General features: G+C 36.2%; 1 protein-coding gene across 1 annotated transcript in view; it reads right to left on the minus strand.

Moving 5' to 3' along the window:
• Positions 1-25,082, minus strand: part of STXBP4 (syntaxin binding protein 4) — a 207,062-nt gene that overhangs the window by 164,393 nt on the left and 17,587 nt on the right. The window contains exons 5-7 of the mRNA XM_007949651.1: positions 24,155-24,233; positions 16,452-16,546; positions 2,732-2,828 (exon numbers count right to left, since the gene is read on the minus strand). Of these exons, the coding sequence (XP_007947842.1) occupies positions 2,732-2,828; positions 16,452-16,546; positions 24,155-24,233 (271 nt within the window). The remainder of the gene's footprint in view (positions 1-2,731; positions 2,829-16,451; positions 16,547-24,154; positions 24,234-25,082) is intronic.

A 25,082-nucleotide genomic window follows, 5' to 3' on the forward strand; every position in this document is an offset into this window, starting at 1 on the left:
GGTCAATGACATGAGACAAAGTATATGTGAACTGCTGTATGAAAAGTGAATTTACTCTGTAAATCTTCACCCAAATCCTAATAAAAATAAATAAATAAAGAAAGAAAGAAAGAAAGAAAGAAAGAAGATGGAAGGAATACACAGAGTCACTATACCAAAAAGAATTGGTCGACCTTCATCATTTTCAGGAGTTGGCATATGATCAAGAAGTGATACTACTGAAGGAAGAAGTCAAAGCTGCACTGAAGGAATTGGTGAAAAACAAGGCTCCAAGAATTGATAGGATGTGAGACCAGAAGAACTAGATGGTGCCTGGCTACCACTGTCAACCACTCGGAGGGGGATCTATGTAGGAGATTCTGGATAGAGAGGGAGAACAATGTGGAACAAAACTCAGAATCATATGAAAAAAAAAAGGAACCAGGTTTGCTGGTCTGATAGAGCCTGGTGGAACCAGTGAGACTATGGCCCCTAGCTACCCCTCAGGTCTGGAACTGAACCCGTACCTGTGGCTTCCAGCCAACAAAAGACAGGCATATGAGTTGAACATTTACCTGAGGTAGATACACTCCTTGGAAAGATCAACCATGGGAGAAAGAAGGGCTATTTATGCACAGAGAGACAGCTTGGGGGCAGGACTGCATGGAGGAATGGACACAGGGAAGAGGTAACTATCAGGAGGAAGTGGGAGGGGAGCTGTTGCATTGTGGTCAATTGCAGTCAATGTCATGAGAGAAAGTGTGTATGAACTGCTGTATGGAAAGTGAATTTGCTCTGTAAATTTTCACCCAAATCACAATTAAAAAAATAAAAGAATTGATAGGATGCACATTGAGATATTTCAACAAATGGATGTTGCACTGGAGATACACACTCGTCTATGCCAAGAAATGTGGAAGACAGCTACCTGGCCAACTGACTGGAAGAGATCCATATTTGTACTCATTCCAAAGAAAGGTGATCCCACAGAATGTAGAAATTATCATTAATATCACCAAAAAAACCCCAAACTCACTGCCTTCGAGTCAGATCTGATTCATAGCAACTCCTCCTTGGGTTTCTGAGGCAGTATCACTACAGAAATAGATTGGCCAATCTTCCTTCCAAGGAGTGGCTAGTGGGTTTGAACCTCCAGCCTTTTGGTTCACAGTCACATGCCTTAGGCACTATGCCACCAGAGCTCCTATTAATATCACACCCAAGAAAAAGCATGCTAAAGGATTAATTCAAAAACTGTTGCAGCAATATATTTACAGGAAATGTCCAGAAATGCAAGCTAGATTCAGAAGAGGACATGGAATGAGGGATATCATTGCTGATGTCAGATGGATCTTAACTGAAAGCAAAGATACAAGAAAGATGTTTACTTGTGTGTTATGGATTACGCAAAGGCATGCGACTGTGTGGATCATAACAAATCATGGATAACATTGAGAAGAATGGGAACTCAAGGACACTTTATAGTGCTCATGAGGAACCTGTACATAGACCAGGAGGCTGTTGTTCAAACAGAACAAGGGGATACTGCATAGTTTAATATCAGGAAGGGAGTGCATCAGGGTTGTATCCTTTTACCATAATTATTCAATCTGCATGCTGAGCAAATAATCTGAGAACTCGACTACATGAAGAAGAATGTGGCATCAGGATTGGGTGAAGACTCATTAACAACCTGTGATATGCAGATGACAGTTTGCTTGCTGAAAGTGAAGAGGACTTGAAGGACTTAATGATGAAGATTAAAGATATAATCTTCAGTATGGATTACACCTTAGTATAAAGAAAACAAAAATCCTCACAACTGGAGCCAATAGGCAGCATCACAATAAATGTAGAGAAGATTGAAGTTGTCAAAGATTTCTTATTACTTGGTTCCATAATCCCTAATGGAAGCAGCAGTCAAGAAATCAGATGACATACTACACTGGGCAAATCTGCTGCAAAAGAACTCTTTAAAGTGCTGAAGAGCAAAGATGTCTCTTTGAAGACTAAGGTGTACCTGACACAAGCCATGGTATTTTCAGTTGCCTCATATGCATGTGAGAGCTGGACAATGAATAAGGAAGACAGAAGAAGAGTTGATGCTTTTGAGTTGTGGTGTTTGCAAAGAACGCTGAAAGTACCATGGCCTGCCAAAAGAATGAACAAATCTGTCCTGGAGGAAGTGCACCCAGAATGCTCCTGGAAGTGAGAATGGACAGACTTCATCTCACCTACTTTGGACATGTTGTCATAAGGGACCATTCTATGGAGAAGGATGTCATGCTTGGTAAAGTGGAGGGTCAGTGAAAAAAGGGAAGGCCCTCAACAAGATGGATTGACACAGTGGCTGCAATGATGAGCTCAGGTATAGCAGGGTTTGTGACGCTGTCACAGGACCGGGCAGTGTTTCATTCTGCTGCACACAGGGTCAACGCAGACTCGACAGCATCTAACAACAACAACAACAGGATCCTTTTTAAGTTCTCTGATTACTACCATTTTATAGCATCCTACTCATTTCATAGATGCATTCTCTTCTTTTTTTAAATTACAGTTAATCTGCAGTTCTCTTCTGCTCCTACATTATTTCTCTCTCTCTCTCTCTCTTTTAAAATTCTGCTTGTCTTATTTTTCTCTGTCTCTTTTTCCTAAAACTCTTACAAAGAACGGGGAATGTTAATGAAAATGGGTCATAAAAACTCTTTGACCAAGTTTCTGAGAAAATTCAGCACAATGAATCTAATATTACCTCCAAAAGACACTGTTCCCCTTGAATCTACTTGCACTTGCTGTCTCAAGGCCTGGTGTTGTTCTTCCGTGGGCTGAATACCAAGATAATTTAGAGCCTGGAAAGAAAAAGACTCATGGGAAGCAAGTTTTCAAATCTCTAAAGAATAAAACTTTTCATTACAACTTTGTTTTACAGTTCAATGAAAAAATCAATAGCAGGAGCAGTGATCAGAATGAAGGAGTAGATGCTCAACGGAAGTCTGCCGACTGTTTGTGGATTTATTGCCTGTGAAGTATTAGCTCCTTCATTCTATCACCACCTCAACTTTTTTCAAGGCCAGTACTTTGGCTAATGCCAAAGTTACAAGCATAGCACAGGAAATAAAATGTCAAAATATTTCTTAAGTTTAAAATATGGTCATGTGTCACTTAATGTCCATGATACATTCTAAAAAATAGAAAGTTCTGTGATTTGGATGTTGTGTGAAAACCGTATTATATACAAGCAGTCTCCAGATTATGAACGAGTTCTGTTCCTAAGTCTGTCTTTAAGTTGAATTTGTATGTCAGAACAATTAGATATAGTTCATATCTAATAGCAGTTAGTCAAATGTTTATCTTAGTATATAGTATATAATATACCTTTCTATGCATAAAAAACATTAAACACTTCCAGACACATCAAAACATCTTTAACATAATGTTGTTGTGGTTGTTATGTGCTGTTGAGTCGGACCCAACTCTTAGCGACCCCTCCTTGGATTTCTGAGGCACTATTACTACAGAAGTAGATTGCCCCATCTTCCTTCTGAGGAACATAATAATACAGTAATAATAATAATGTTTTGATGTGTGTTGCAGAGTAGCACCCATTTGTTATTACAAACCATTGTATGTATGTACCTTGAATTTTTAATATAAGAGGCTTTACAGGGTTGGAACCACAGATGTATAGGCAGTGGGACATTGCCCAAACAGATGTTATATGGCTCATGACTGTATATACTTTGGCAGAAGAAAAATAGTACAGGAATATTTAAAATAAGTTTTAACATTAATTTCTGTAACACTCTAAAACATGAAACAAATTTTGTTAATATCTTGTTATTGAGGACAAAACTGAAGTTGGGAGAGATTGAGTTAAATATAAAATACTCAAATTTTTATCAGAGACAGGCTTACACAAACAGTAAACTAAAAAATTTTCTCTGGCACCCACTTCTCTCTTTTTTCAGGCTCTTTCTTTATGAGAAAAGTACCTTCTCCTTTTAGCATTCATAGTTGATTAAAATGGCAGAAATTGCTAGTTCTATCCCAATGTCCATTTCCTCCTCATTATTAGAATTTTCTGATTTTTTAGCCAGGAACATTGCCATTCAGCTAAAGAAACATCTCCTAGCCCCTTTTGTAGAAGCCATGTGACTAGGAGAATTGTAGTTGAGTACTTCCAGGAAATTTGGCAAAACCAGAGGTGGGCTCTTTTTCTTTGTGCTTAATAGTAATAAAAAAGATTAGAATTTGAGCTGCTTAATGAGATACCTCATTGAGGATGGTGGTGTAGCAAGACAGTTGGAGCACTGGTGCCTGGCACTATACGACCTCCATGCCATCCCTGGCTACTTTTGTTCAGGCTTTTAGGTGTGAGAGAAATAAATTTCGAATGGAAATCACTATTTGGGTTTCTATAGGAGCTCTGGTAGCATAGTGGCTAAAGCACTTGACTGCTAACCAGAAAGCTGGCGGTTCAAACCCACCAGCCACTCCTCGGAAGGAAGGTTGGGCAATCCTACTTCCGTAGTGATACTGCCTCGGAAACCCAAGGAGGGGTCGCTATGAGTCGGGGCCGACTCGACGGCACATAACAACAACAACATAGTTGTGAATAGTAGCATAGTGCCTAAGGCACTTGACTGCTAACCAGAAAGCTGGCGGTTCAAACCCACCAGCCACTCCTCGGAAGGAAGGTTGGGCAATCTACTTCCACAGAGATACCACCTCGGAAACCCAAGGAGGGGTCACCATGAGTCGGGTCCGACTCAACGGCAAATAACAACATAGTTGTGAATAGCAAAACTTAATCTTAACTAATGTGTAGGGTCTGATTGGATGCCCTGTTATCGAATTGTGACAAGAAAATAATGCCAGTCACTATAGGCAAATTTTAAAAGTAGGTAATTTTTAATATTGTTAATTGTGCCTTTATAAATTTCTTCCTTCTTCAATCTGCTTTATCATTCATCATTTCATTTATCACATATTCATTTAGTGTTTATTATTTGTCATGTACTACACTATCCATAGAAGATAGACAAACAAAATACAGAGTTTATCATCTCCATGGTGAGAATAATATGTAATAAATATAATAAAGTATATTATATGATATGACAGAAGTGTGTATGGGGTATTTGATGGCAAAAAACAAAATGACTAATAATTTGGCTGAAGACAATGAGAGAACTAGCCAGTAGCATGGCAGAGTATCAGGAAAGACTCCTTAAAAAGTGATTCTTAATCTTAGTCTAACATCTGCCCATCCTGTCTACCCAGTCGTAAGTATGGGCCTTACATAATACAGAGTAATGATTCTTTATTTTTTTCCCTTCAGTTATAAAAATGTTCCAAATATATTCCCCTAAGAAAAATGCAGAGAATAATGCAAAAGATACTCATGTATCTCTTGCCATCAAATACTCATTAATAATATGCTTGAAATTTGTATGTATTTATAAAGAAATAAAACATGGTAGACTTGGTTGAAAGCTTTCCTTATGGTTCCTCAACAGTAACCACTATCCTAAAGTTGGTATATTCTTTTTGCTCATGATTTAATGATATTACTATATAAGCATGTATACCTAAATAATATGTACTCATTTTATATAATAGATTTTTTTATATAAATAGTATAACACTACAAATACTTTTATTTTTACTTCAATGTTATGATTTCACAATGTTCCAATATTGTTATCTGCAAAACTAGTTCAGAATTTTAACTTTAAATAGTATTTCATTGTATGAATATATTATAATTTACTATCCATTCCCTGATTGATGGATTTTTATAATTATTCCAATCTGTTTTTATTATAAAACATTATACATGTCTCCTTGTACACATGTGTGACAATTTCTCTATAGTATATTGGGATACATATTGTCAAGTTTATTAGATATTGTAAAACTGTTCTCCAAAATGGTTATACCAATTTATGCACACTAGTACTATTTCTCTATGTTCTTAAAAACTTCTGGTATTTTCATGCTTTAATTTTTGTCAATCTGGTTGATATAAAGTAGTATGTTGTTTTTTAATTTTAGTTCCATTAATTACAGGTAAGATTGAGTATCTTTTACATGTTTATTATATATGCTTTTGACTCATAAATTATTTATAAATATGTGTCAAAATTTTCATAAAAGAGTAAAAGGTATCTTTCTGTTACTGATTCCTAATTCTTAATCTGATATTCTGGTAAGAGAACATGAAAAGTTCTTTGGTAACCAGCTTCATGAACTAGGGTATGGTTAATTTTTCAATCCTGGGTAAATTATTCATTTTTATCATTTTATAATAAATCTTTTTACTTTTAGAAATGCTTGTTCCTAAAAGTCTATTTAAATGAAAATAATATAGCTACATAAGGTTTTTATTCATTAATATTTACTTGATATATCTATTTCCATTGCATGTTTATGTATACATGTTTATGTATACATACATACAACTTTATTATAAAAATATTCAAGCAATATAGCAATTTATAAATTGAAAATCTCTTATAATGTACCCCCCATAGTACATACTACATCAAGGTTTTCAACCTCAGAACTATTGACATTTTGAGCCAGATAATTCTCTATTATGGAGAGTAGTTCTGTGTATTGTAGAGGGCAACGTTTTGCAGCATCCCTGGCGTCTACATACTAGATACCAGTAGTAACCTCTCCTTCTCACCTTGAGAACCAATGCTCTAGAGATAAGCACTGTTAATAGTTTAGTATATAATTTTCCATATTTTCGCTATGAAAAGTGTATGTGTATGTGTTGTTGTTTGCTGTTAGGTGCCATCGAGTGAGTCCCAACTCATAGTGACCTTCTGTACAACAGAAGGAAACAATGCCTAATCCTGTGCCATCCTCCAAATTGTTGCTATGCTTGAGCCCATCATTGCAGACACTGTGTCAATCCACCTCATCGAGGGATTCCTTTTTAATTGACCATCCACTTTACCAAGCATATCTTTCTCCAGGGACTGGTCCTTCCTGACAACATGACCAAAGTATGAGAGATGAAGTCTTACCATCCTCACTTCTAAGGAGCATTCTAGATGTACTTCTTCCAAGACAGATTTGTTTGTTCTTCTAGAACTCTATGGTATATTCAGTATTCTTGACCAAGACCATAATTTAAATTTCAAATGCATCAAGTCTTCTTCGATCTTCTTTATTCATTGTCCTGCTTTTGCATGCATAGGAGGAAATTGAAAATACCATGGTGTGGTGCAGTGAATTACTCGGTATGGCTCTTCTAGCCATGGTCTTTGTGACTCCCACCAGACTACTGGGTGGAACTTTGCAAATGTAAGGCGCTTTGTGGTCTATAAGGGGATTGGATAGCTTGTTAGTAGTGTAAATAAGGTGCATTGCACTCTTGTGGTGGTGGGACCATGGACATAAGGTGTGGGGATTCGTCAGTTTTTTCCATTTTCCTAGGCTTAAAATGAGTAGGAGCTCTGGTAGCATAGTGCCTAAGGCGCTTGACTGCTAACCAGAAGGCTGGTGGTTCAAACCCACCAGTCACTCTTCGGAAGGAAGGTTGGGCAATCTACTTCTGTAGTGATACCGCCTCGGAAACCCACGGAGGGGTCGCTATGAGTAGGGTCTGACTCAAGGGCACATAACAACAACAACAACAAAGGCAGAAGAGGGGATCTCATTTTCATAAAGAGAGAAGAGCCTGAGGTGGAGTGAAGCATGTCTTTGGACCTGAGATCCCTGTGCTGAACCTTTGTGACAGACAGACTGGCAAAGATGGCAGCAGAGGAACCAAGAAGCAGAGACAGAGAACCAGGCTTGCTGGCCCACAGAGCAAGAAAGCTGAATATCTTTGAGCAGAAGCCTGGCTAGCAGAGTGAAGTGCACCTAGGTGAACCTATCAGCAGAGCTGAAAGAGAATGGCATACCTGAGGGGATGGCTGAGCAGTGGGTGTCTTGATTGAAGAGTTGTATCCTGAGAGTTCCTGAATGTGAACTGTAATATGTTATTCCCTAATAAACCCCGTGATTGTGAGTATTGTCTGTGGATTCTATGTGGCCAGTGCAATGAATTATCAAACCCAGCAGAGAAGTAGAATGCCATGGGAGGGGCAGCTGCTATCAGAGTTGATAAAAAAGGTTTGTGGTATACATGAGTTATTTTTATTTTTTTAAATCCAGTTGGCAACTCTCCGTCTCTTGAGTGGTGCATTTAATCCATTTACATTCAGTGTAATTATTGACAATTTTGAATTTATTGCTATCATTTTGTTATGTGTTTTTTCATGGTGATGATTTCTTTGTTCCATATAGTTTTCTGTGCTGAGCTCAGTTTGTTTATGAATTGTGTTATCATTTCCTTCATTGCTATTGTTTGAGTATTTGCTAAATATTTGTGTTTGTCCTCTTCTGTCATTTTGTTATGAAGATTTATTATTTTTCTTTGAGGTTACCCTGTGACTTATAATTTCCCCCCCAAGTTTAGAACAGTCTGTTCTTTCTTGAAATTGTCTTGACTTCCTCATCATTTAGAAGTTCTGTAACTACATTATTTTTCCCTCTTTTTGGTTTGTAGTTGTCCTCATTTGTCAATTGATGTCTCTGGTTCCCTGTTTACAATCATGTAAGCTTTTTCACTTTGGATATTTCCATAACTAGGTCGGTTTTTGGGGTGTGTCATCGTGTGTTAATGGTCAGTTGTTGTTTGCTATTGTTGATTCTCTGTCCAAAGGGTTCCCTTTAGCATCTCTTGTAAGGTTGGTGTGGTTTTCACAAATTCCCTTAATTGCGACTTATCTGGAAATGTTCTAATTTCACCAGCATATTTGAGGGAGAATTTTGCTGGGTATACAATTTTTGGTGGGAAATTTTTTTCTTTCAGGGTTTTATGATATATCATACCATTGCCTTCTCACCTGAATGGTTTCTGTTGAGAAATCAGAGCTTAGTCTTACTGGTTGCACTTTGCAGGAAACTTTTTGTTTTTCTTGTGCTGCTTTCAGGATTCTTTCTTTGTCTTTGGTTTTGGTGAGTTTGATTATGATATGTCTTGATGATTTCCTTTTGGGGTCTATCCTGTTTGGAATTCATTAAACTTTTTCAATGGATATATTTTTGTTTTTCATCATATCAGGGAAATTCTCTTCCAACAACTCTTTGACAATTTTCTCTGTGGTTTTGTCTCTTCCTGCTATAGAATTCCAATTAAAAAAAGAAAAAAAAAAATACATGCAGGTTATGCCTCTTGATGGTATCCCACATGAATCTTTGTTGTTGTTGTTGTTATGTGCCGTTGAGTCAAACCCGACTCATAGCGACCCCTCCTTGGGTTTCTGAGGCAGTATCACTACAGAAGTAGGATTGCCCAACCTTCCTTCCGAGGAGTGGCTGGTGGGTTTGAACCGCCAGCCGTCTGGTTAGCAGGCAAGTGTCTTAGCCACTATGCTACCAGAGCTCCCACATGAATCTTAGGCTTTCTTCATTTTGTTTTGATCTTTTTTTCTGATTGATCCCTTACCAATGGATTCCTTTAATCTTACGAGTGCTGTCTTCCATTGATTCAATTCTACTCCTTTGTCCATTCAATGTGCTATCTATTTCTGAAATTTTAGTATTTATCTTCTGGATTTCTATCTGTAGATTTTGTATCATTTCTAATTTTTCATTTATTTTGCCATTTTGTTCTTGTATTATCTTCTCAAATTGTTCTAGGGTTTTGTCTGTGTTTTCCTTAATTTTGTCAGTATTTTCCCTGATCTTTCTCTCAATTTGTTGGAGGTACTTACATATAATTCTTTTGAATTCCTTATGAGGGAGTTCCAATGCTGCATCTTCCTTAAGGATGTTGTCTGTGTCTGTATCCTGCTCCCTTGTTTCTACTACTCTCTCTTGCTTCTTTGTGCAGACTGTGATGGTCTGGTGTCTCCAAGAAATTTTAACATTGTTGTATTTATATTTAATTGGTGATTGTATGCTTGTGTGATTTGCTCAAGATTTTTTTTGTTTTGATATATCTGAGTAAGCAGGGTACTGTGCTCCTCTATTCATTAGTTGGCAGCACTTATGCACTCACCACCTGGTGGATGTGATAGAGAATGAGGGCAGGTGCACAGACCTCTGTTGGGTGTTTGTGAAGAGTAGTTAAGGGTGAGTTGGGTTTGTATTGGCTGTCATCTAACATTGGCCAACTGATGCAGAAGCAAGTGGTGGCCCTCACTCAGTAGGTGGGGCTGGAGGAGGTGTGGGTATGGTTGGGTCCTATGGGCACAGTTGTTGTCTCCCACTTAGTCAGACAAAAACAACAATAAAAGAAAAAAACACCAAAAAGGTAAAAACACACACTGCATAAATACACAGGAACAATAGCCAGAAAGAAAAAAAAAAAGTAAAGGCAATAAATGAGAAGAAATATTTAAAGAAATACTTTAAAACGACAAAAGAAATATAAATAGAAAAGAGAAAAAAATGTTCACAATATTGGGGGGCAAATAAGAGAAAACAGCTAGAGTGAAAGAATAATAAAGGAAAAAAATGAGAAAAATGCAAAAAAGAAAAACAAGGGATAGGAAGAACAAAAAGAAGGAAAGATAGAAAAAAAATGGGAACGAGGAAAAGGGAAGAGAAAAAACTCAAAAACTACAATCTGGGAAGGGAAAAAGAAAGAATAAAAATAAAAAGGAAGGATAAAAGAATAATTTAAAAACACACACACACACACACACACACACACACAAATCTGGTGTGTGTGGGGGTGGCCAGGGCACCCAGTCTCCATCAGAGCACACAGATGGATGGTATTCCTGCCTGTCCAGATGGTGGGTGGGAGTGGGGGATGGCTGCACCTCTGTTCACCAAGAGGGCGTGGAGTATAAGAGTAACAAGGGGAGTATCACATCTTTCCAGTTGTCAGCCTCCACTGTGGTTGCCTGTGCTGTCCTCTGTAAGTGGAGCCTATTCTAAAGTCACTGGGATCCTAATACTTCCACTTTAAATATCCAAAATGGCCATACCACCTGTAAACATTCAAAATGGCTGCACCCTCTGAACAGCCAAAAGTTCACAGCTCAGTTTGCTTCTTCTTTGTTGTTTCCCTTTTTAGTCATCAGCCACCAGTGCAGTTGTCCATGCAGCCCTTTGCAAGCTGGGCTGATTTTTAGGTTACTGACCAGGTTCTAACACCACCTATAAATATTCAAATGGGCTGCACCATCTGGATAGCTACAGTCCACAGCTACGTTTGTCTCCTTATTCAATGTTTTCATTCAGGTTCTTCTACTTGTTATGTTGTTGTTATGTACTGTTGAGTTGGACCCAACTCATACTGACCCCTCCTTGGGTTTCCGAGGCAGTAGTATCACTACAGAAGTAGATTGCCCCACCTTCCTTCAGAGGAGTGGCTGGTGAGTTTGAACTGTCAGCCTTCTGGTTAGCAGTCAAGTGCCTTAGTCATATTTAATCCACTTCTGTATCCTTCCTTTAAAGCTCAGGGCTCTAGTATTATCTTCTGTATATGTGTCAATTGGTTTCTCTTTTCTTTGTTGAAAAGGGTCTGTGTAGTTTGTCTGTCTATTTTACCATCTTTGGTTGTTGGTATGTCTGGCCTCATAGGGATAAGCCCTGGGCTGCTGGTGGTGATCTTCTCTTCCCCTCATGAAATTAGAGGAGGCCCAAAGATGCTGCCCCCATGTCATTTTTGCATATGGCTTGGGTAAGGCGCACCTTAGCCTTCATAGTAACATCTTTCATTGCTCTTTAACACTTTCAAGAAGTCTTTGCAGTAGATTTGCCCAATGTAGTATGTCAGATGATTTCTTGCCTGCTGGTTCCATGGGCATTGATTGTGGATTGAAGGAAAAGGAAATCCCTGACAACTTTAATCTTATCTTCATTTATGATGTTGCTTACTGGTCCAGTTGTGAAGATTTCTGTTTTCCTTATATTTCTTTATATATATGGTGTAGTCCAGAGTGAAGGCTATGGTCTTTGATCTTCATCAGTAAAGTACTCTGAGCATATTGAAGATTGTCCAATCCTGATGCTACGTTCTGGTATGTACATATATATATATTTGGCAGAATTAAATTACCTCTTGTTGAGGGGGAAAGGTCTATAAGACCAAGGAACACGTTGTTGTTGTTGTTGTTATTTGCCATTGAGTCGGCCCCGACTCATAGCGACCCCTCCTTGGGTTTCCGAGGCAATATCACTACGGAAGTAGGAATGCCCAACCTTTCTTCCGAGGAGTGGCTGGTGGGTTTGAACTTAGGAGCTCTGGTAGCATAGTGCCTAAGGCACTTGACTGCTAAGGAACACGTAGGGGGTGCCAAAGATTCTGATTCTAATGCTGGGTACATTTGTGTTTATTATCCTTTATGCTGTGCATGTCTAAAATTAAATAATATAATTAACTCTAGTGTAAATTGAACTAGAACTGAATTTAGTAATAAGTGAAAATATTGAGAGTAAAATTTACTCTGATGGATATAGCACACCATATCAGTCAGATAAGCTCATAAATGTAAACCGGAAGAAGTATACTTATTTATCTATTTTATTTGTATTTTTCAATTGTGATGTGAGTTAAAGTTTACAGAGAAAATTTGTTTTCCATATATGTTTTATTTCATTACACTGAATGCAGTCATCACAATGTACCAACACTTCCCATTTCTTCCCTGTGGTTACCATTTCTATTTTGTCCTTCTTTCTTATACATCCCCATCTTCTGAACTTTACTTTGATCAGAAAGTAGGTTCCAGTAACTTCTTGAATGACTGAAGTCATCTTTTCACCTTAAAAATGCAAATTTGCTAATTGGACAAATAAGTGCCCCTAAGTTCTCTTGAGGGAGCTCTGGTAGCATAGTGCCTAAGGCACTTGACTGCTAACTAGAAGCTGGCGGTTCAAACCCACCAGCCACTCCTCGGAAGGCAGACTGGGCAATCTACTTCTGTAGTGATACTGCCTTGGCAACCCAAGGAGGAGTCATTATGAGTCGGGGCCGACTCGACGGCATATAACAACAACAACAACAAGTTCTCCTGATGTTTGAATGATGAGTTTAAAAAGTCACTTCCGTACGATATTAGTCATGTACTTCCCAACAGAATGAAAAGAACATTCCCAACAGAATATAAAGAACATTTCATTAACTATAGTTGAAACTGAGTATGCTATCGCTCACCACAGTTTTCTACAAATGTTACAGAAATGGCAGAGGTAAAGTAAATATCAGAGAAATGGCATCTGTATCCCAAAGCATCTTTCCCAGATACAAATATACAGTACAGAGGTACAATAATTCTTCATCTTTAAGCCAACTAATAAATTGTACTCCTACTTGCTATATTCACCATGCCTACTTATAAGTTTAGTTTAATGTTAAGATCAAATGAAATGCATAGTACTTGTAAAAATACTTTGAAAAAAAAATAGATCACTACAAATAACTATGGTGAGATTATTTTTAAAGATCTGTATATTAAATCATTCTCTGTATATTCATTGAAAGAGGCACTCGTAAGTCCATTTTTCAGAAAAGAGATTAAGAACGAATTATTTCAGTGTTAGAGGTGACTTTCTAGTATGTCTGGCAATAAATTCACTGTTTTGACCAGTAAAACATAAAGGATTTCATAAAGAAAATGTCAATATGTGTGTGTGTATGACATTCTCTTGACAGGTAATTTCCTCAATCAAATTCTAACTTCTAAGTCTTCTTTAAAAATGTATTCAATAGGCCAATTATTTAATGATCATATAATTAGTAAACACTTTTTTTTTATTGTGAAACCTGATTATAGACCAATTTTTTAGTTGCTGTGAATAGAGAAGATACAGGAAAGATAATTTCATAACATTTTAAATACTTGATTACATTGGCCTTACCTATTACTAAATAGGAAATATATTAAAAATTTAATGGATAATGAAATGGATTCCGTCCACAAAATAACAACTAAAATAGAAGAACCTATTTTAAATTGAAGTGAAAATGCTATTATTATATCAATATACTACTATGCAAAAAGGAAGAGGAGCTTAGAAAATATTTAGAGGATAGTAGCTAACTTAAATTTTAAGAAAAAAGCTTACTTGATGAATATAGTTTCATACTCTGAAAACAACGAATGATCTACTAAAAAAGTCACTGTAAGAGCAAAAAAACTAAGTTCATACAGTATGTGAGTTTCCTTTGCTATAAAGCTGCCATTTTATTTTTCTACAAAATAAATAATTTGCTTAGGCTACAAGGAGGACCAAAGATTGTAATTTTGATTAAATGTCAAACAATTTATATTTCTCAGAATGAAAGTCTAGAGGATTTTCATACTTTGAAGCAAATTTTTCAGGTTAAAAATAACAGTATGTCCTAGAAAAATTGAAAAGAAGTGAAAGAACAATGTCTGCTAGGTCAAGCCCTTGGCTACATACTTTTCTCCTTATCCAGAGAATGGTTGCTTATTACATCTTGGATATTCAGACATGTATACTGTTGCTGTTAGATGCTGTTGAGTTGGTTCTGACTCGTAGCGACCCTAAGCACAACAGTACAAAACCCTGCCTGGTGCTGCACCATCTTCACAATCACTGTTTTGCTTGAGCCCACTGTTGCATCCATTGTTCTCAACTTCTCTCTTTAAGGTCCTCCTCTTTTTCACTGACCTTCCACTTCACTAAGCATGATATCCTTCTCCAGGGCTCCTGATAGTATATAAAAAGGACATAAGAGAAATTCTTGCCATCCACACTACTAAAGAGAATTCCAGCTGTACTTCTTCTCAGACAGATTTGTTCATTCTTCCGGCAGTCCGTGGTATATTCAATATTCTTAGCCAACACCATAATTCAAATGCATCAATTCTTCTCTTGTCTTTCTTATTCATTGTTCAGCTTTCAAGTGCATATGAAGCTATTGAAAAGAAAAAGGCTTGGGTCAGGCACACCTTAGTCTTCAAAGTGGTATCTTTGCTCTGTAACACTTTAAAGAGGTCTTTTGTAGCAGATTTGTCATATGAAAAACATCCTCTGATTTCGCAACTGCTGCTCCACGGATCCAATAAAGTGAAATCCTTGACTACATCAGTCCTTTCTCCATTTATCATGATGTTGCTTATTGGTCCAGTTGCTAGGATTTTTGTTTTCTTTATGTTGAGGTATAATCCATCAGTAAGTGCTTCAAGTCCTCTTCATTTTCAGCAAGCCAAGTTCTGTTATCTGCATATCACAGGTTGTTAATGACTCTTCCTCCAATTCTGATGCCATGTTCTTCTTCATATAATTCAGCTTTTTGGATTATTAGCTCAGCATACAGATTTAATAAGTATGATGAAAGGATACAACCCGACACATACCTTTCCTGATTTCAAACCATGCAGTACCCCTTTGTTCTGTTCGAATGACTGCTTTTTGGTCTATGTACAGGTTCCTCATAAGTACAATTAAATGGTCTGGAATTCCCATTGTTCATAATGTTTTCCATATTTTTTTATGATACACAGTCAAATGCCTTTGCATAGTCAATAAAAACACAAGTAAACATCTTTCTGGTATTGTTTGCTCTCAGCCAAGATCTACCTGACATCAGCAATGATATTCCTCATTCTATGTCCTCTTCTGAATCTGGCTCGAATTTCTGACAGTTCTCTGTTTATGTACTGCTGCAACCATTTATGAATCAAGGTAATTAAAGAACAATAATTATTTATTTTTAGATATGTAATAGACATGTTTTCAAATCTCAACCACTCTACTTTTAAAAATGTTAGTTGATTATAAACCTTGCCATTAGCCAGAAGTGACAGGAATGCAGAGGATGCAAACCTCCAGCACTGTATCCATTTCACGTTGAAAAAAAAGACATAGCACCTTATCCCTTGTAACCTCCCTGGCAATCTGGCAAGAACAGTTTTAAGATATCTTTCTATCTTCACTTTTTTAATTATCTTAAGTTTCTATGATATACAGAAACCATTCAATGTTTTACTCTTTCCAGCACTATTTCTTAGTGCCTTAGTACTTTGCTTACATCGTTATATTTAGTAAGCATCTCGATATTTCCTCTTTAACATCTACTTTCTCTTTACTTTTTTTTTTAAATTAGAATAATGAAATATTACTTCATTGCATTTATTGCTATTATAAGTGAAGCCTAATATACTTTGTCATAATTAATTCCATGTTTTCTTTGATTCTAGATTGTAGAACATTGTATTTGTCTCATTCCCAAAGAGGAGGGAACTCATTAATTTGAATGTCAATTTAATTACAAAAGGTTTTATATCAATTTAATACTAGTAGACCCACATGAACTGTCCAACTCAAAGATGAACTGAATAATCTAAACCCAAACTGCCCTTCATTTAATTGCAAACAATTCTTCACAAAACTAATGGCTCCTCTGCTTTATCTTCTCAAAGACTGAGAACATTTTCTTGCTGTTGTTTTATGGTAGAAAAGTAGAAATTTTAAATATTTACCATTTCCAATTTCTCTGCGTTAAGGCGAACAGAGGGATTTAAGGAAATCTTTTTTCCTTGGGGTCCATAATTATCCATCCAGGCAGGCACAATATCTAAGAGACAACAGGTGTACATTAATTGGGTATTTAATTGGAATAGAACTTTTCATTTGACAGGATGTGTTCTGGGCTCCTGCTGTTCAAAAATAATTCTGGCTAATCAGTTGGCAGTTTTCACTATTATTTTTCTTTAAATCTAAAATGTATCATATAAACCAGTTTCACTTGAGCCCTAAAGACATTATAAAAAGAATGGCCAATTATGCATTGCTAAATTGTATGGAAATACTAACTTAAAAGGTAAACATCCATCCCACCAGTACCACCATCATCCCAATGCCTTATCTTAATTATAACATAAAGTTTCTTTTCAAATAGTGTAAAATCTTATGAAAAATTTTAAAAGATTATAATATTTCTTTAACTGGCAAAAGTGGTTTAGTTATAGGAATTCTAGAAGTACTGTGGAAAAATCCATAAATGCAAATCAGTTCAAGTTTGTACACAAAGTATGATTTACATTCAGAACTTTTTGAGCTGAAAACTCTATTTTTTATTTTACAGAAGGGTTTTAATTCCAGTATCATAAATGGACTCTCGAGAGGTTCACACACCTCTCACCTATTCCCCACAACCTTCTCAACATATCTTGATTATTTCTTTGTCCTTGCCGAATGCATAAGAAACCAAGTGTCCCAAGGGGCTGGAACTGGAAACATTATTTATTTTATTACATCAAAGTTTGTAAACCAAATCCCTGTAATTTCCATCAATCCTTACTATCTAAATTGTCACTATTCTAAATAAGCTTTAAAATGCTATTTTACTAGTTCTACATAGAAACAAGAGGAAGAGAAAAAACTTTTTAAAATGTCACATCTTTATGCAGTGTTTTAATTTTTAAAAATTTCTCAGAGCATCTGTCTCTAAGTACAAAATGATTTGCATTTACTTTCTTGAGAACATAAGAAGCTTATATGAAAATTAGTCTTCCTCTAAACCTTTAACACATCTTTAACATTCTATGTAAAATCTTGAAGATAGCTTATAGTTGTCAAGATCATTAAAAAAAAAAGTTGATTGCTGACTTTTAGTTTCAAATGGAATCAAATCTGACTTGATACGAGAAGTCTGATTTTTACTATAATAGAATTTTTAGAATTCTGATAAAAGCAACAAAATTTCCTTTGTTATCGTGATACCTAGTTGTTGGCCATGGAAATAAAATACTCTTAAGAAAAATTCTGTGTCAAACCATAACTATAGCATAAGAGGTCTGCATGGAGTGATGTGTTAAGAAGTCCAAACATAAGGTAAGTCACACTTTACTTTTCATTTTTAAGATTTAGTTTTGTGAAGCTAGTACTTCACAATGACTTCTAGCTTCATGCTTGACCTGCGATTAAGACACACTAACACTAGGTTGGCCCAAGCTGACCTTGATATGGTCTCACATTAGGTCTACTCCAGGTCATGAACTATGCAGTTTCAGCATAAGAATGTGGATGTGTGGGGAAGGGGATGAGAGCAAAGGGGAGAGAGATGAAAGGAGGAGAGGACACAGGTACAGACACAGACAGACAGACAGACAGACAGACACACACACACACACACTAGAGTCATATGTTCTCACTTATGTTTTTTTGCACCTCAGCATAAGAATTTGTTCTGTGTTACAAGGGAAATAACTGAAGCTTAGCTCTTATTTATTCTTACTTCTAGTTAGGTAGTACACTAAGGACTTTACATATATGAGCTTGTTAATCTTCATAATAACCACAGTTACATAGGTGCTTTTATTCTATTGTGAATTTAACTGTGTCCCCCCAAAAGATAAGCTGAGGTCCTAATCCCTGCACAGATGAATGTGATCTTGCTTGGGCTATTTCTTTGCAAATGTTATCAGTTAAATCCAGGGAGTCATACCAGAAGAGAGTGGGTTCTAATCCCTTCTGCTAAGGGATTTAAAAGAGGCATTTTTCTAAAAGTGAAGGACAGACATGGAAACAGAGTCACACATGGGGGAAGACAGCATAAGAGAACTCCTCTACAAGTCAAGGAACTCCAAGAAACACCTGGAGCTACAAAAGCTTGAATTCAGACCTCTAGCCTCCAGAAGAATAAAAAATAATTAAGTTTCTGTTCTTTAAAGTCACCCACTTTGTGGTATTTTGTTATGGCAGCCCTAGCAAACTGAGACATACTGCACTGCAGAGATGAAGAGACCAAGGATCAAAGAAGTAAAGAAACTAGCCCAAGGTCATTCAGCTCTTGTGATTCTGACACTAATGTTCTTAAATGTATCAACATCTTTTATCATCAGTTTTCTCATCTGCAAAGTAGAAAAGAATAAAACAGAAGACCTCGCAGGAGTTGTAAAGGTAAAATCAATAGAAAACTACTTTGAAAACGGTAAGTATTGTTTGTATTAATGGACACTGTACTTAAAAGGAAATTTCATGCAAAATTTTACTAACTCCCCATTTAACAATATGCAATAATGACTTAACAAAATCTTGTGTTCTTCCAGCCAATTATCGCCTATTCCTTTGAGACAAACCTTAAGACGGACTATACATAAACCCAGCATGCTTTGGCAATTTAGAATAGCTTGACCTGAAAAGGTCCTTATACATAGTTTTCCTCATTTGTCAATTATCTTTCTCCATCTGAGGCTCTCAAGCTCTTTATTTGCTCTTACCTGGCAGTGAGAGTTTTTAAATTATGGCTTATACTTATTATGGATTTTCTGTTTTTTCTCCTCTTTTTAAGAACAGATGATAGGGGATGTTTTATAAGGGTGGAACAATACCATTCAACTAATAACATAAACCCTCAATGGCTATTTTCTCCCATCACTACATTGTTTCCATTTCAAAGACTTTGTACAGGGGCATTAAAGCTTGTATTTACCATTAAATTAATATCATTAAATTAATTATATTATTTCTTCATGTAATAGCTCTTTATCGATCTCCTTAGGAATATCTTTAGTATCTTTTAGGTCATTCACAAACTCATGTCCTATTCAACTTATGCCCCCAGAAAAATGACTTTGATTTTGTAGTAAGAAATTTATGCAGTAGAATCCTTTTTTTTTTTTTTTTTAATTTTACTTTTATTGTGGTGAAAACATATACAACAAAACATTCACCAACATAGCAACTTTAACAACTCAGGGATATTTCTCATGTTGTGCCACCATGACTACAATCCTTTCCCAAAATACTCCTCCACCATTAGCATAAACTCAATGCCCTAGAAACAAAAGCACTCCCTTTCCCTTTCCCTCCTACACATGGTAACCACTAAGTATCTTTAGTTTGTTTGTTTATTTATTTATTAGTCAATCTATCTAGGAATTTTCCAATTCCATCCCTTCCACTACCATCCCTGATAACCAACAAAGAAATACTCCTTCCATATATAAACTTTTCCTTGACTTTAAAATAGTGGACTAATACAATATTTGTCCTTCTGTGACTGATTTATTTCACTTAGCATAATGTCCTCCAAGTTCATCCATGTGGTGTTTTGCAGATTCTACATTATTCTTTATGGTTACACAGTACTCCACCGTGTGTATGAACCATACTTTGGTTATCCATTCCTCCACTGATGGGCACTTAGGTTGTTCCCATCTCTTTGCTATTGTGCATAGTGAGTGCTGTGATGAACATGGGTGTGCATATATCTATGAACATGGGTGTGCATATATTTCACTTCTTTAGGATATTTACCTAGTAATGGGATTGCTGGATCAAATGGTATTTCTGTTTCCAACTTTTTAAGGAATCACCATATCGATCTCCACTGTGGTTGTATCATTTACAGTCCCATCAGAAGTGTATGAGAGTCCCAATCTCTCCATATCCTTGCTAGCATTTGTTATTTTCTGTCTTGTTGAACTTTGATGTTAACGCTGGGGTGAGAAGGTATCTCATAGTTGTCTTGATTTGCATCTCTCTAATGGCTAATGATTGTGAATATTTCTTCATGTGTTTGTCAGGTACCTGAATACCTTCTTTGGTGAAGTGTCTGTTCATGCCTTCTGCCCGTTTTTGAATTAGATTGTTTGTCTTTTTGATGTTGAGGTGTTGCAGTTTTCTATAAATCTTAGAGATAAGCCCTTTGTCAGACATGTCATTGCCAAATATTTCTTCCCATTCTGTAGGTTCTCTTTTCACTCTTTTGGGGAAGTCTTTAGATGCCATAAGAATTTAATTTTTAGAAGGTCCCAATCATTTAGTTTATCTTTTGCTGTTTGTGCATTTTGGGTTATGCTTGATAGTAGGATAGTTTTTAAAAACATATTCAAGTACTATGTGGATTAAAAAAAAAAAATTAACCAGTTTCACACTTTGGGGAGATTTATGGATGGGGAACATGGATGGGTTTACCTTATTAAGCATTTTTTTTTTTTTTTTTACTTTTATATTAACAAATTTTAATGTTACATTATACTTTTTGAATAAAAACCAATTGGTTGAAGGAGACTAGAAGTGATAGTTAATGATCTCATTTGGGAATAATCCATAATTTAGTTCTTATAAGAGACAGACCACAATGCATATGCTACCTAGAGATAATTTAGAGTTGACTATGCTTTTTTTTTCAGGACTATCTGTCTAGCACATTTATGTGGAAGTGAGAAAATGGGACTGAGTTAATGCTGTTTCAACCCTAGAAAAATTTTCCCTTTTAATTGTGCTTTATTATTTACTTTATATACAGCTTAATTAGTTGAGTAAGGAGCTCTGGTAGAGTAGTGTTGTTGTTGTTATGTGCCATGGAGTCGGACCTGACTCCTAGTGACCCCTCCTTGGGTTTCCTAGGCAGTATCACTACGGAAGTAGATTGCCCAACCTTCCTTCCGAGGAGGTAAGGCATTTGTCTGCTAACCAGAAGGTCGGTGGTTCAAACCCACCAGTTGCTCTACAGAAGGAAAATGAGGCAATCTACTTCTTACAGATTTACAGCCTTGGGAACCTAATGAGGGTCACTGCGAGTTGGAATGGACTTGACGGCAGTAGACTTTGGTCACTTGAATATTTTTTTATTAAATTATTTTTCTCTAATAAAGTCTAGATGATCCCTTATAGTCACTGGTGTAAATTTATCATTTATTCATGATTTCATTGTAGGACCTATTTGCTCTAATCAGACCTGTCTCTTTGGGTTCTTGTTGTTAGGTGCTGTCAACTCATAGTGATCCCGTGTGACAGAGTAGAATTGCCCCATGGGATTTTCTAGCCTATAATCTTTATAGAAGTAAATTGCCAGTCTTTCTCCCACAGAGCTGTTGGTGGATTCAAACCAACAACCTTTCAGTTAGCAGCTGAGTGCTTACCTATTGTGTTACTAGGGTCTTTAGCAATGGTTTTTGATCATGGTGCTTCCTTCAATTGGAATGATCTCATACTTTCACTCCATCATTTGATATTTTCCACTTCATTCAAGACTTGGATGATATTTGACTTTTACCAAGGAATTTTTCTTAATTGATTTCTGCATACTGAGACAAATACTCTTACTATGTACTAGTTTTACAGTGGGAATGAGGGCAAAGATTTAAACCAAGGGTTGAAAGTTTTCACGTCTGCTCTGAACATATACCTTGGAATACTGTGTAAATTGCATTCCACTCTGCAGGTTCTGTAATATTAATAATATGAACAGCAAAATTTATCGAGCATATACTATGTACCAATTACAATGGTAAGTGCCAGACATGCATGATCTTGTTCAGTACTCACAACAACCATCAGGCAACCACCTCAAATTTACAAAGCTAATAAATTGGGAGCAGGGATTTGAACACCCAAGTTTGCATGCAGAGCTTGCTGGTTAACCACTGTACCTTCTCTACCTCACACTCAGACTATCTACTGCTACTTTCCTTAGCTCACTTTATTCATGTCTTTACATTGTTTGTGTAAATGGATTATTCATTCACAGAATATTGTGTTCCTTAGACTTCTAAAACCATCAACACCCTAAACCAGTTCGATACAGAGCATGGCAAATAGTACTTCCTCAATGAAATAAACACTCACACACACACACTCACACACACACATATACACATCCACACACAGGTAAAGGTTTCCTAATCTGAATAATTAAGGATTTTTTTAACCCAATTTCTTGTTATACTATCAACCATCTCATAGGAATCTAACATCTTCTTACTTCATACTATGTTGTTGTTAATGTCAGGTCCTGTCAAGTCAGTTCTAACTCATAGTGACCCCATGTTCAACAGAACAAAACACTGCCTGGTCCTGTCATCCTCACAATCATTGCCATGTCTGAGCCCATTGTTGTAGCCACCGTGTCAATCTATCTTGTTGAAGGTTTTCCTCTTTTTCATTGACTCTCTATTTTACTAAGCATGATGTCTTTCTCTAGGGACTGATCTTTCCTGACAACATGTCAACAAATACTATTGAATGAATGACTAAAACATATATAGAATAACTCAATTATTTTAAAAATTAAAAACACACTAATATCTTAGAATATAATCAAGAGACAAAGGACTTTGGCTTATCCCAGCTAAAAACTCTGATCAATATACCCATATCTTTTTACCACCATTTGCCTCTTTAATATGTCATTATCTTCTCAGTTCTCAGTTTAAAATAAAAATACTACATAAAGAGAATGGAAGGTAAGGAGAATAATAAGGAGAATAATGCTAGTAAAGTTTCTATTAATCAACACATCCCACTGAGTAAAAAGTATATAATTTATGGCAAAAGATTGGTACTAACCTACTGGTAAATATTGCCTGAAACAGAAGAAACTACTATAGAATCTACCATGAATTTCTGTGAAGTTTGATAGAGTTTGGCAGAAGCTTCAATAAGCTAGCTCTTCTTTACTTTGCAATTCTGATCTAGATGTTGTTGCTGTTGTTATGTGCCATCAAGTTGGACCTGACTCATAGCGACCCCTCCTTGGGTTTCCGAGGCAGTATCACTACGGAAGTAGATTGCCCAACTAGGAGTGGCTGGTGGGTTTGAACCCCCAGCCTTCTGGTTAGCAGTCAAGTGCCTTAGGAACTATGCTACCAGCATGGGTAACAATTTGTATTATACTTGAACACATTTAATTATCGTGTCCTTTCTGTTAGTGCTTGTTGTTGTATTTAAGTTTTGGAGATAATTTCAAGGGGGAACTGTTTTTGTAATATTTGGGCCAATGAACATTTTACAGCTCGATAAAAATCCTCTTTTTACGGATAGCTTATACAATTAATCCTTTGTTGTTTTAAAATGTCAGTAAATACACCTCTGAAAGGTGTATTTAATATGCCTCACCAATATTTCACTGAAAAGACAAGACACCTTAATCTTGATTTATAGAAGAGTTTTCATTATTTGGTTTCAACAATTCACTGATTATTATAACCTGATAAACACTGTTATAGTACTGCATCTTTTAAAATTTCAACTCTTTATTCACTGAAATTTCCAATAAAAGTCATAATCTAACAGGGACCACTGGACAATACATTCATTTTGCTCTTTTATTCATTGAAGGCAAAAAGGGATAATGCACCCTTCTTTAAACTCTATTAAGTCACATTACGTACTCCTCATGGGGAGAGAGTAATTGAAAAAAATAACAGGAAAAAGGAATTAGATGTGCATTTACCTGTATTAGACATATCTGTAGGGCTGTTGTCTGAAGAAGTAATTGGAGTCTGTTCTGTTTTCTTGTATGCAGTTTTTATCTATGAAAGAAAATGAGTAACATGAAATGTCATTTTTAAAAGTAGGTCAAAGACCAGACTAAAAGCTCATGTTAACGTAAAAAGAAGCATTAAAGAGATTAAAGCAATATTCTAAAACACTATGAAACTTCTAACATTTGGTACAGTCATCTTCAAACAAAGCAATCGTGAACTGAAGGTAAAAATTGCTTTCACCTCTACCACGTGCAAAAACAACAAAATATAAGGCAATACACATACCTTGGCTTTTAAAAGGTCTTGTGACAAATTATAAAGAGACAATAGAAAATATTATATTCAGTCTCTGACAAGCATGTACCTGAAACTAAATTTACTTTTGACAAATTATATTTCACTGACAGAAACCCTACCTGAATCTCCTATTTTATTTTATAGTTAACACAGATTTAATGAATATAATGCTCTATTTTCTAACTCTGATTTATTAGGGCACTATAGCAGTTAGTAACTAATTACTATACACATTTTGATCTAGAAATTCCCTATTTTATGCTATTCTAATAGGATGAACTATATTCTGGTGTACACCTGTGAGGAGACAATATCCACATAGACTGGATGTGTAGGGTTAGTTTCACTATGAGGTAAAGAAGCTAGGTGACAAAAAAAAAGATTGTCTGATTTTAGTCTAGTAGAAAACAGATGTGATAATAAACTGAACTATATTAGGGACAGTCTGACACTAAATAACATAGTTTTGAGTGATATCTAGGTAGAGTTTTGTGGCGCCATTGTGTCATGTTGACATTTTCTAACTGACCACGAGTCTCTTGCTACAGGATGTACTGACATGAAAAACTGTGTTTATTGACAACACAGCACAAAATA

The sequence above is a fragment of the Orycteropus afer genome, unplaced genomic scaffold (genome assembly GCF_000298275.1).
Source record: "Orycteropus afer afer isolate SDZICR_OR568_19922 unplaced genomic scaffold, OryAfe1.0 scaffold00249, whole genome shotgun sequence".
Classification (NCBI taxonomy): Eukaryota; Metazoa; Chordata; class Mammalia; order Tubulidentata; family Orycteropodidae; genus Orycteropus; species Orycteropus afer.